The 14,239-nt window shown below is 37.8% G+C and overlaps 1 protein-coding gene across 1 annotated transcript; it reads left to right on the top strand. All coding sequences in view use genetic code 11, as the record gives it.

Annotated features, from left to right (window-relative positions):
* Window positions 1-6,630: 6,630 nt before the first annotated feature.
* Window positions 6,631-7,698, top strand: EGR_02461 (rhodopsin-like orphan GPCR; the record flags this gene model as incomplete). The annotated part of the gene is made up of 1 exon (XM_024491710.1): window positions 6,631-7,698. The coding sequence occupies one exon, from the start codon at window positions 6,631-6,633 to the stop codon at window positions 7,696-7,698; it is 1,068 nt and encodes a 355-aa protein (XP_024353861.1).
* Between the last annotated feature and the right edge of the window lie 6,541 nt (window positions 7,699-14,239).

The raw sequence follows: 14,239 nt of genomic DNA on the forward strand, positions 1-14,239 counted from the left end.
TTGCATGAACAGCCTTGGTGTAGTTGTCAGGACGAAGGCAGTCCACGGCAGTTTCCATTTCACAATTATGTTGGACAACTGGGATGTGTCTTTAAGGCAGAACTTTATCCTTACGCAATTTTTTCCACATAAGATTATAGCGCTTGCATTTACAAAGTTACCGTGAAAAGTCCGTATTTAAATGGGCGAACAGTCAGAAAATGCTTAAAGGATATGTGTATTTTTACAGGATTTAATTTTTTGAAAAAATTGCTTTTACATTTTCTGGAGTTGTTCCTGTGGGTCATCTAGTTTTGCCCATTTTTTAATTTAAATTATTTCACTGCTTAAGTTGCTTAGAGTAGAAATCGTTTTGCTCTGTGTCCACTCTGCACTTATATTTGCCATTGGATTACCTTTTCGACTCATCTTCTGTGTTGCGTTCTTGACACATTCTTATGTATAGTGGATACGGACCCCATTATGGACATGGAGGTAACAATTCCTTAGGAAAGTTATCTTCCCAACCATTAATAATTTAAGGCATTGCGCTAAATGGTAAGAACATGATTATTCTACATTAGAATGGATAAAAGTTACATGAGATTTATATTAAAAAAGGTGTTTGTAGTGATCGCGGCAAAATTGACTCAAGCTCTAAACGGAAATTTGAAATATTATTTCTTTTCCCAGTAGACAAATTTAAATAGATAAAAGTGTCGTAAAACTCGTAAAGAATTATTTTTATTAATGTGACTTAAATCCTGACGAATATACAACACTAAACATCGTAGTATTTCGTCTTGAACTACCCACATTTAGTGGTAGAAATCACCCCATTTGGGGAATGTTGTGAGTGAGATCCCCATCGCTAATCAGGCTCAGGGGTGGTGCAAGCTGGGTCAGTGGCGACGTCAGCCACTGGACCAGCACGAATCAAATGTCAGGACGAACTTTATATGTTGAAGTTGTACATGGCATCTTCTGTGCCGCGATTAAGGAAGAGAGGCCGTGACCTTTGTGGAGAAGTCTGTTGGCCGTGCGAAACTTCGGTAGTGCGTTATGCAACTAAGGGGAGCCGACCACTCCCGTGTTCGTTTTGACGCATCATCCTTTGAATAGCTGGAAGGGAGCAATAGGTGTGGTTGTTTTTGTGTCTTGTTGACTTTGCATCATTTACACTGTTTTCTTATTATTAGAAGATTATAAAGTTTGGTACTTTATACTTATTTCTATGGTCACATCTATTGATATACCAAAGGTAAAAATCAAGGCGTAGATGACATTATACTTCATTATTCCTGCAAAATTGTATGCTTTTCTAAATATTTGAGCCATTGCAGATATTCTGGAGAATTTGGAAGTGCGGGCACTGTTGTTTGGCATTAGAATCTTCTAACTTCAACATTCATGCAAAAAATGGAGGAGTTTGAATGAACAACATAAGCCTAATTTGTATTTTCGAGTTCACATAACAAAACAAAACAGCAAAAATAGCTACAAAAAACATTAACAAAATGAATTTAAATCGCCTTGTTCTGATGTTACGGGGCACCAAAGCAAAGTAAATTGCTCTAATAAGTTGTATATCTAGATAAACCGCGCAACGACCAGACGCCCTTCCAGCGTGCTTTCACCTAGTACATTTACCAGTACACAGCCAGTACCCTGGACTGTGGAAACTCAAGTAGTGTGACCTCTACACCATTCATTTGCACTAAAATAACGAAGAAGTTCGAAAACCTTCAAAAAATCATGCTTTGCTGTGACTTACTTACTGCTTTTTAAAATGGTTAAGTTCTCTTAAAAAGATCAATTTGCGGGAGTTTATTCCAATGTAAATAATCTGTCATACTATTATATTCTGATTTAAATGCTTTTATACCTCAGAAATGTGTCTTGCATAGTTTAAATTCGGTTGGCTAACGAGTAACATGGAAATCTGCTTCAATCAAAGTGCCATTCTCTAGTTGTAGTCTAACTTTTACTTAAGATTGGTGAAAATGTCAGTCGAATGCTACAGACATGAAGTGAAATTGGATTACTTCCGGGCTTATTTAAGATTATTACAAACACACCAGTTAACACAATCCGCACTGCGCGGCACCATAATTTAGACGCCGTTTTTCCCGATAGTTTATTTAGGGTTATAGGACTCCATCATCAGTTCTGCAAAATTTTTGGAAAAGTGACACAAGCAAACCATATTGTAGTTTTACTTATTAAGTTTCAGTAAAAACGCTGTTTCCATTAGAGAAGGATAACGTTTCACATGAATGCCTGTTTATTCAACCCTCGAATGCATAAGGAGGGCTCAGTTACATAGCAGTAATTGTATTTGAATTATGTATATGATGTTTCACGCCTAGTTTATTCCAGAATTCTGGATGTAACATGAACCGTTCCAGAGACGAATAGAAATACTGTCCCGAGTTAGGGAAGCATGTCTGGATTTTTGATCTCCACTGAGAGTTATTCTAGAAATAAATAATGCGTTTTCACACATCCCTAGAAATAACTTTGTTTCTTTTCGAAAATTATTTGGAGAACACTTCTGATTAGTTGTAATTCAATAACTAGTTTTATAATTCACTCTTGTACAATTCCCTGCATAACTATTTGGTTCAGACAGAATGTTGTTTGGAATAACTTTGTAAATGGTTTAAAAGTGGTCTCAAGTTAAAATCCTTTGATCTTGTGTGTTTTTCTTTCTTTGTATTGGAACCGAAGCTACTCGGTGTTTTTGTTCGGCAAGGTTCAGCGCAATTTCTGCCGCTTTGAGTATTTACGCGACTGGACTTTACTATACTGCTCTTGGTCAATTGTTGTATCTTTACACCTCACATGAATTAATGCTCCAAGATCTGGGACAAATGAATGCTTCAATCAAACTCAATGGGGAATAAATGAACTAACACTAAAATTTGCATAGTTGTCTTCTTCTGAGTTGCTTTAGAGAGAATGCTGAACATCTACCTCCCAACAAACCGCTGTACATACAATTATTTGATTGCAGATGTTTACCTCTTCAAGTAGGAGAAAAAATATAGAGGGTTACTTTTAGTCTCATCGCTGCTTTAAACAAAACCGTAAAAAACGATGCATTCATGACCTATTCATTATGGTTGTTTTGTCCCAGAGGCGGGGCGTCGAACGAAATCATCATATGTTGTTTCGTGCTCTCTTTTCCTACCTCTTAATATCCGTTACTTAGATGAAGTAGCTTTGCCGTGCATCAACCTTGTTTTGATATTTTAAGCATTGCCTCAACTTAAGCGATGTCTTATATTATGCCATTGAATTGTTTCCATGTCGAGAGTGATTCCTGGTTCAGTGCCAGGGGTCTTACTTAGGCAATTTTCATTGCATTGATGACGTTTTATGCGAGATTTTCGGATTAGACTACAGAAACGTTTCTCCAGCAAAATTTTATTCAGCACCTTTTTAGCCTGTTTTACAATAAATCGGGTTAAACTTTAACTTTGACTTAAATGTTATTTTAAACTGTGAGGTTTATGATTTTTGCCACTTTAACAAGTAGGAATTTGGTAAGGCTTAGCCATTATTCTTGTTCATTAAACTCGACTTATTTATTTATCATTTTTTTCGATTTGGTCTCCTCAAGAAATTAATTTGCACGCTAAAGGTCTTAATTGTAGCATGTTTTAAGGAGGAAATCACTCTTTTAAGCATTAAACAAAACACGCAGACACCCATGCCTGCACTTTCGTCATTTCTCACACCAATGTCCTAGCATGTGTAGCTCTATTCCGATAAGCAGAAATAATAAATACCCCAGTATCGGATTAAATAAGACCTAATTATATTTAACTGATTTGATGATTCATTCCTCCCATATAACTCCGCCCTCGACTGGCAGCCGAGAGAAGTCGAAGCAAGGTGGTATAAGAATGGCAAATTATTTCTTGATGTGCGTTTCTATGTGACTAGCGAATTAAAGCTCGATGACTTCCGGCAATAGGAGCATTTTAGCCGGTTTCTTTAGTACTTCCGGTGCCTCATCAACAGCTCTCCCGTTTTGCACTATCAAGTCCAAATAGGTTATTTCATAGGCGACTTTAAAGATGCCATCAACTAGGATACTAAAATCGCTGGTGTGCATCTTTAGAGTTCTCGCCTATGCTACTACCATCTTCCATGTTAGTCTATGCATGTTGATATGCGATACAATTAAACAAACTGAAGTAGATGTCAGCGAATATGGCGATATTTGATTATTTTCATTGACTCAACTCATGTGTTTAAAATAGTATTCCTATAGTTGATGTAGATACCTAAAATACACACCCTTTGATACAATCTACTTGACACAAAAATCAAAAGCATATTCAAAATTATCATATGTTCATTTACTAATATTTTTCTGAGTCCATACAGTGTCGCGAATTATGTGATATCGACGAACCCTTGTGTCGGATCCGCTGTAACGCCACGTTAGCCGTACCCGAGCGGTCCGGCGGTCGCAGTACCCATAGATTAATCTCTCCTTGCTTTAATTAGACTCATTTATGCAAATTCATCTTCAAAAAGAAGAGATGTGATCTTGTGTATTCTTTAGGATCCTATTAAAACATAAAATGTATCTGGAACAAGCAGTTTCTGCTATATACTTGTCTCAACAGCTATAGCCATACACTTATCGAGGAAAGTTTTGTGTTAGAAGTTACATTTTACCTATAGCTACAAATCCACTCGACATTATTTACCTGCTTCTCTTTAATTTACTTCCCTTGCCATTAAAATACCGAAACCGTCTTGGCATTACCTTTAGGCACCTACTTGCAATAGGTTTACAAGGAACTGTTTTACCCAAAACCGGCAACATTAGACATATCTGCGTTCGTATACGAATCTCGTGGAATTAGTTGCAGTGCAAATTAAGGAAATAAAATGGAAGTGTCACTATGAAATTTTCCATCCACAATACCAGGCACGATCTTAGGTAATATTTATATAGTCGTACCAATGGTTCGTAAATCCTCAAATCTCAGCACTATTTGCATTGCCCTAAGTGACCTTCAGTTTTTTCTTTAGCACCCCTTTTTGGTAATGGTATCAAAACACGGTTTGTTACTAAAAAGAAAATAAATTACCGAAAAGGAATGATCAACTTTTGTTCAATTAGGGCGAATTGAAAATTTAGATTGGGATTTTTGTGATTTGGTCGACGTTCTTCACCACCGTCTCTTCTTCGTAAAAATTACCACCTTTGTCGCAGAGTACGGTAAAAACAATTTAGCATGCTTTTAATTCAAGTTTTGCACTGTAAAACCGGATCCAGTACTCTACTGTAGATAACTTTTTAAGCCATCCAACACACTAGTAAATGCGCACTTGTGTCCCATTCACAGAATGCGTAGGAGAGAATGTTGTTTAAGCTTCAGAACGATAGCCCATCTGCTACAGATGGAAGCGGATAAATTGCATATTCATCAAATAGAATTTCTACTTGATGTAAGAACTGTAGGTTTTCCTCAGCGTATTTTATGGTTAGTTTAAGCATTCTTCAGATTTCACTAAAGTTTGATACAGTAGTCTAGTGCTACCTTCAATTTTTATTTTACTTTTAATTCAAAGATGTATTTCACCCACTTTTAGCGAAAAATTCCCCATCATAATGGACGTTAAACAATACAAACAGCTACATGTTGTCGGACAATTCACACTGTGTCTGGCCTTTGCGCTGTTTATGATGTATCCTAGAACAAATCAGGAGTGACCTCGATACCAGTTCAATGCGGTTTGCATGCTCACAGAAGGTTGTGTAGCGCCCCGAGACTTCCATGAAGAGGAAAGAAGATATAATACTCGGGCAGAATATGTGCAATCTGCCTTCATAAAGGCTTGAGGGCTACGCGCATGGCCCAAAAGTCAGGCCACTCGACCGAGGTACAATGGCGGAGCCCTCAGAGACCCACTGCCAAACCCGAGTTAAACAAAAATTAAAATGCCACAGTTGATTCAATAACTTGGAGGTGATAACAAGGGACGTCATAGATGATTCCGATTGTTACAAGTAAAGCAAAGTTCTGAACAGTACCTAACACTTTTTAGGTACTGATGTGGTACAGTTCAATTAGATGTCTGCTGCTAACCGTAAAACGACAGTCAGGAGATTTTCAATATCTTACAGGTTTATGTTAAAAGATGTTTCGTTTGGACATCACTCCTTAAAGGTTTTAAAATAATCAGACTGTGGATAAGATAAGCAGTACAGTGTGGTGTTGCTTTCTATCGCCGGAGACATGGTAGGGTACTTGGAAGTGAAGTAAAATGTTGTACCTTTGAGTCAATGGCCTTAATTTTGCGTTCGTGCCTCGTCACAATCCGACCAATAACCGCTTGTCTGACATGCTGCAGTGTGATTTGTTCGGAGTGCACTAAACAGTCACTGCCCTTGCATCTCCCCCATCGCTACATGCTGACCTCTCAAGCCAAATGAATTATTCGACGCTGTCAATTGAAAGGCTTTCATGTCGAGTATTTCAAGAGAGAGTCACAGACAAAACCTATATTCTCGTTTCTGTCAGTCTTCTCTCCCTCATAGGAATTCTGGGTGTTGTGGGAAATGCACTCGTATTGCTGGTCTACTGTCAGAGCCCTTTGTTATGTTGCTGTCACTGTTGTCGCATGGTCCACCCACAGTGTAGTTCCAGATTTCGTAAGGGTCTTCAGCACAGCCAAAGAAAACTCCTTATAGCCCTTGCCGTTGTGGATCTTCTCACTGCAACTATAGTTCTTCCGTGTGACATTGCGCACAAAGTTTTCATTCTCTTAAACATTCGCATCTACTGCGACTTAAACGTGGGCAACCTCGCTTATGGACTTATAGATAACGCAAGGAATGTTATGTTTGCACTTGAGGGAAGCATTCTCACATCAATTGCAATCGACCGGTTCATAGTTATCGGGTGTCCCTATGTGAGGATTATAAGCAGCAAATGGCGAACATGCACCTCCAGTGTCAGCGAGCTTTCGTCGGGTCAGACATCGAGCCACGACATGCTGAATAAGTCTACTTCACCTCATATCACAGGCACTGAAGCCAATTACACCTCAAAAGCTGTCGCACGTCAAGATGAATTCGAACTATCCCGGAGGTCGGAACGGCAGGCGCAATCTATCTTGGTACCGAGCACTCCATCGAAGCTGCGTCGTCAATTGTGCGTTCTTCTGCCCATCACTATAACCACTTCGATTTTGTTGATCTTTGAGGCTGCTGTCTTCGTTTTGCACATCCAAGAGCATAGGACGGGGGATAAGTCTCTTCCAGCTGCCAGGCTAAGATACTTTTTGAACCGTCTATACCTAATTTTAACATTGGTTACTTTTCCTTTCGTCTGTGGTCCTTACGTTTGTATTTTTCTGGCCATACGCAGCCTTGATAAGAAAAGAGCTCGCCTTCATAGCCATGGATCAGCTCGACTGCCGAGGTCACGGAGAACGGCTTTAACTCTGTTCATTGCAACTCTCGTGTTTTACCTGACCCTACTTCCCGTGTTAATAGTTCACTTTGGGAACTGGTCAAATGACTCTGGAACCCGAGAGGACATGGCCAAGGATGTGCATATGCACCCAAGCGTAGCGTACATTCACCACGAGTTTTACTATATCAACAACGCTGTAAATTTTTTCATATACTCTTGGGTCTCACCCGCCTTTCGAAGACGTCTCAGAGAACTTCGTAAGAGAAATTAATCTGTATCAGTTAATTTCACGTCTATTTTTGTAGCTTCAATTTTCTTATTGACCTCCACATTACAATGATCTAATATTTCGGCTATTCTGTAGTATTCTGTTTCCTGTAATACCTTTACATTAACCTCAGCAGACTCATCAGATGAATATGCGTAGCATGACTTTTATTCAAGTGCTATTTATGCAAGAGATTCATGAGACCGAAACCAAATCCTTTCCTATAAATCCACAGCATATTCAAATATCGTGACTGAAAGTAAGAAAACCTGAGCTCCATTTAGTCACGTCCACTCATCGGTTTTACCAATTTGTACTGCTTTCCTGTTTTTGGTACTATCTTTATCTTTGATTACGTTAAAAACTGTGTGTGTTTATACTGCATGAAATATCGTCCAATTTATTTTTTAAGTTAATAACTGCATTTATTTTCGGTGGGTTTTAAAAGGGTCTTTTATTTTCAACGACAATACCTAGGCATTTTCTAATCAAAAGCAAAGACATCTGAAATGAGACCAGCTCATATACGACATACCGAAGAGACGCTTCATTGGACCAGTTGCACCACTTTTTGGATGCTAATTTAAATTCGTTTGCTTTTCCGCTTCAAAAAAAGGAAGGCACAGTGAGCGAGAACATTAAGCACAACTTGCATCAACTTGGGAATCCGAGTTTTCAAGGTACCCCACCAATAAACATCTCCTTTAGGCAGTTTGTCTATAATGCCAATCAGCTGGTGAGTATCGGGTGATGGAAATCAGGATGTTCAAAATATTTGTAACCGGTGCCAGTGTAAACACTCTAAATATCGTTTGGTAGTTGCATCAGCCCAAATGTATTTAGAGATTAATGCGAAATTACTCTCCGACTTTAAGAAAACCGTCGATTCCCTAAATATAAAAATCTCGTTTGTGAATTAGAAGTACAGTTTTGCTGCACTATCATTTTCAAACAAACGCATGTTTTGTCTAGCCTAACAAAAGATTGGAAAGCTAATAGCTTTACTGGTACAGTCACATTAGTGATTACCAGCCTCGGAAGACAAGCGACAGAGTGAAGTGAAACATAAGTAGTTTTAGTAGACACAAGGTGAATTTACCAAGTACTGTCCTCCCTTTCCAAAATAGAAAAAATCAAACAGAGAAAAAATGTGTTAGAATTTTCCTTTGTGTAAAATTAGACTTAACTTAAGAGAGCAAAAGAAGCAGTAAATTACTAGGTTAATTATTTTTTAGAAAGTCCAGAAGTTAAAATAAAAATATATGTCAAGTTTGCCGAAATGATCACTTATTTAGATATAGAAAAGGCATCAACTAGTACAATATGTTCAAGTTAAAATCGGCTTACCTTTTCGCCATCTGCGTTCAAGATCGTAATTTGAGATGATCTTGAAGCCAAATAACGCAGGATTTGTTGAATGATATAAGTAAAGTCTATGCAAATCAATGATTTGGTGAATTTGGGAATAGTACCCTATTATAAATAAATATTTTGTTTAAAACAGTAAACCTTATCTAGTTAATGACAATTATTCTCTTGAAGTCTATCCTTTAGGAATACTCAGTACAAAAGCTGAATATAGAATACGTCGATCTACTTGCTTGGCGCCTCAAACACTGTTTTGTACCTCTATAATGCCTCCTATACTTTGTGCGAATAAAACTGTTAGTGGCTCAACATTTTGCTTTGGTTGAAGTAGATTATTTGTGCCTGTATATTGTTCAGACTAAGAACAGTTGCTTCCAAAGCATTATTTGATGCCAGAAGTTTTTGGACTATCAAATTACATTCCCATTTTACATTTAGATTTTTGGGGTAATTAAACTGTTACTGTCGATTGATTTTAGTCGCCAGTTAAAGGTGTTAAACCATCTAGGAAATGCTTTTGGGGCCTTCGTTAAGGGTAATTAGTAGGACGGAAAACAGATTACCCTCAGATTTTCCCAAAAGAAACGTGGAACTATTTGCTTCAAAACATTAATGAAATGCAGCTTAACAACCATTAGTGGAGCACAATTTTCCTTTGTCTACATGGAAATCGGTGGACCACTTTCCTACTCTATCCTTTTTCACTTTACAGGAGCGGTAAAAGTGGTGAGGGGACAACAATGAAATCCTTCATTTCCACTTTTTCCGTATTTACTGGGTGTTTGGAAATCTACGATACAAGCAGTGTCAACTGCCCTTAAAGTGATTTATTCATAATTTAAGCGTTACCTTTTAAATTTACTTTTGGCAGAGTGACCTACACTTCCTGATTATGCAAAGGAAACGATAAGTGAAATGTCACGTTCTGCACACGCCGCTTAAGGCTGCCATTATTTTATGTCAAGTACCAGGACCTTGTGCACTCAACTAAGTGGAAGCAAATTCTGTTTTCGTACCATGACTTCAAGTAAGGAATTAAACTGTTTGAAAAAGCGAGTCTCAGATTACTAGTACAAGATGTTATTACAATCCATAGAGGGATTATTTCAAGTAAGTGACTCAATATGAAAGTGCCTTTCGTTTCAACTGTCAAGTAACTAAACATCACAGAAAGTATGACATTCTTGCTGTGCACATCATTAATCACTGATTAGTGCAAGTTGGTAATGTTTATAATGTGCTCCCAGATGCCTCCTTAAATACACAAGTGTCGGACAAGTCACCATGAAGCGTAATAGCTGCTTACCACATCCGTTCCACCTTCCATTCTGTTCAAATTAGAAGCTGTAGTTGATCGTAATAATGATGTCTTTATCAGCAACAGATAAGTTAAGGGATATCAGTTAGTGGACTATTATCAAGGCTATGTTAGGAATGACTGAGAGAATCTTCTGCAGAAAGTAGCGGTAGCGTAGTGTGAAGTACGAAGTTAATTACTGTGTCCTTCTCATACTCCACATAATCCAGTAAAACAAGCGTTATATCACATATGATACTTCCTAGTAAGGCGAATAAAACTACGTATTCAACGTAGGTACGAAAAAACAATTCCCATCTTAAAGTTATGCGCAATGCTCTGCATGGCGTGAGCGCTTTGGTTTGCTGGTTGTCTGGATTTTTCTGCCGAGCATTTTCCTCCAAAATTGAGTTATTTACCCACTTTAGCATTCGTCTTTGCGACTTTCCATCTACTGCTTACGAGTTGAATAAATAGAGCTACTTTGAGGTTCATACCACATTTTTTGGCTTTTTAACGCTTCGCTTTCTCTGTTTCTCCAAGTCGAATCAACTGCAGCTGACAATGCCCACAAAGGCTGCGATTGTGCAACTTAATTTGTAACATAAGTTGAGAGCAACCTTACTTTCTAGTCGCCTGTCTTTCAGATGGTTAGACTTCACAAAACTACCCAATGTGCCAAACTCAGTAATAGGGGACAAGCATGTGCCTTTCAAGGCTTCGCTTTATCAGCAAAACGTGAATATTCACTCTTAAGGTGTGCAGGCAGTATTAATATGCAATAATTTTGACTCAATATCTATTGAAAAACATAATGCCTCCCCTATATTTGAAAAGTAACTATAAGTTATAGTATAGTGCAGCATTGAAAGCGTAATTAATGCCTATTTTAGTTCAGGTTGAAGTATTCTCGTTAGTATTTAGGACGACTGTGAAAAAGCGAAATTCCTCTGCTCTAGAAAAAGTGATATTTTGTACAAAATGTGGTTACTATTACATGACATTTGGATAGACTTAAACTACACTGCGTGTTTTCATAATGCCATTGAAAAAGGGAAGTTTAAAGAGTTGCCTTTTAACGAGACCGAAGCTAGACCGCCTGAAGTGGCCTCAATGGCCTTTTCACATGTCCACCCATCACGTTTATCTATTAAGCGTAGATGCTTTCTAAAACCTGTTTAAGTGATGCAGTAAGTATAAGAAACCCCTCCATAAGGGTATTTTATTCCAATTTATTTTCTTTGTTGCAATTTATTGATGACAGATTCATCATTTTCCTACTGTAAAAGTGATTGAGGTTCTAAAATTCTTCCAATTTATAAATAAAATTAGATATTTGAAGTAGCCAAATGGTGGTCCAAATGTATTAGTTATAGTTTACTAAATCTGCCTTTAATGTTTCATGACTTCATGAAAGGGCGTTGAGTTGTCGAGTTCTTCAGCGCGTCCGAATGTCGAATACGAAAGGTCGCGCTTTTGCATGGCCTCGCCTGTAAACTCTCTTACGAGCGATGGAATGACTTCACAAATTACATCCACACAATTTAGCATCGTATTCTATTAAAAAGCATTAAAAATGGTTTGTATCGTTTGCGAATATCTTGTTCTCAAAGTCCTTATTTTTCTGTAAAGTATTGAAGTCATTATTAATATGCATTTACAATAGTGTCAAGAGATAATACCCAACTGCTCAGTTATTTAGCGGCGTAAATGAAATGTAGAAATTGTTAATTGGAAGCAATGGTTATCTTACGATGAAAGAACCTTCCACATTGCTTTTGTCGGGATTATGTTAGATAATTCATTTTTAATGCTTGTCTTTCAACATTTACTGCGGTAAACTGGAAACTCATTTTTTAAAATTTTTCCAATACTGCTATTAGCCACATTTTGTGAGAAAACTTTAAGCAAGAAGAGTGCTTCTAAGTAATTGTCCAATATAGAAATAATTGCACAGGTGTAAGGACACCACTAATACAATTGAATCGTCGCAGTAGACTACTACATCCAAAAAATGCTCAAAAAATAACTCCAAAAGTGAAGCGATCATAAAGTAATGCCTCAGTTCCTCGCCATTGATAGCGCCTAAAGAAATCACTCACTGCTTCACCTTAAAACTGGGTGAGGCAGGCTCAAAACTGTTTGGTATATTTTAACAGTATCCTTCATTGAATCCGTCTATGCAAGTAATTTAGAATTTGAGATGCATCGAAGTCGCTGAAATGTGTACCTATCGTCATCCCACCTTTCATCTCCCACTGTACTCTGACTGACCTTAGTTAAAATAAATAAAGCAATTCAGTCTTAACAAAATCCTTACTACTATTAATTTTTGAGCTCGCATGAAACAAGAGGGGAAAGCAAAGCAAAAGTGGAGGTACGTCCTTCCATGGCTTGCCTTTTTACATTGTAAACCAAAACTAGTGGCAGTTTGTACAGTTTTCCTACAATTAGATCCGTTCATTGACTACTCTTACAATTTAAACAGAAGACAGTGGTTCTACTCTTAACGTGATGCAATGAATCACGTCTTCCTTATGAACTTCTTGAGCTTAGGCGACCCCCTACAGTCAATAATACCAAAAAGTCCTGGAATGTAGATTTTCGAAAGTTAGTGGTAAATGTGCAGCACAGTTTCCAGCCGTAACCATACCTACACCCTCACAGGCAAGTACAACTGGATCCAAAAGAGGCATTCTTGTAAGAAGCCAAAAGTGCGTGATTTTTACGAAAGTCTAAATTAAAGCCTTACCACAAAAGCGTTACAAAGCTGCCTTACAATAGTGAGGGCGCTGATGTAGAGGTTATAGCCGTCTCCCACTGTTTCAGCTGAACAAATTTTTCTACTTTTTCCTATTAAATTGTTTACATACTATTTGTATCTTGGTCATCCCGCCCGGGTAGCTCCTAAAATTCACTTCATTTGTCAAATAATGTAACAGTCTTTTCCGTCGGAGGCATTACTAAACAATACGTTTTATGCCATGATATTATTTTTTTATCTCCATATTGTTTGATCTGAGCTTTGATATTTATCGGAATAAATCTGGTTTATTTACGAAGTATTTCAAGTTAGTGGACTTAGGTGTGTATTTGAATGGGGAAGGATTGTTGTGCTCAAGCGGACGGTAGTAAAACTTTAGGTGGGATCGTGATGTTACGGCTGTGAATAGTACAGTGGCTAACACAAGTAACTCACACATTCAAGACAATCATGGTCGGATGCTGCCTATGCGAAAATGCAAATATTATTCTGGTTTTATAGCTGTTTACCTTAGTGGCGCGCACTTGAAATGCATCGCCATCACCAGCGCTGTGATTCAGAGGTTTTTTGCCTTTACTCCAAGGCTTTCAGCTTGATTAACAAGAAGTGGCAGTTATTGCACATCTCTAAGCGTGATTATCCTATTGGAGAAGTGATTTTTCCTGAAAATTTTCTTTAAAACCTACTTCACGGTTGCAGGTTACATTTTGACTAGCTATTGCTCAGGAGCGGTAAATTGTGAAGAAGAAATTGTGAAAATTATTGTAATTTCAAAACTCTCGGCGTTTTTTTGTTTTCTTCGTTCTGATGCCAAAGTGAGTGTGAGCTCTGGATTTAATTACTGACGGAGAAAGAGTTTTTAGGGCTAAAGAAATACCTCCTCACAATATGCTGCTTGAAAAAATAAACTGTCTTAAGCGTCTCTACTTCTCATTAATGTTCTTCGTGTATTTAGGCGAAAAACATCCACAACTCCTGTGCCCCAGTTAGATTCTGCTTTGGAGGATGTAATCCAATGCATGTGTATTTTCAAAGTCCCTAATGTTAATTTATTTGCAGCTCACGATAGTTTTTTTTATGAATCCGCCTTCCAAAAGAGCAACTTCGCATTAACT

Source organism: Echinococcus granulosus (genome assembly GCF_000524195.1).
Source record: "Echinococcus granulosus chromosome Unknown EG_S00011, whole genome shotgun sequence".
Taxonomy (NCBI): Eukaryota; Metazoa; Platyhelminthes; class Cestoda; order Cyclophyllidea; family Taeniidae; genus Echinococcus; species Echinococcus granulosus.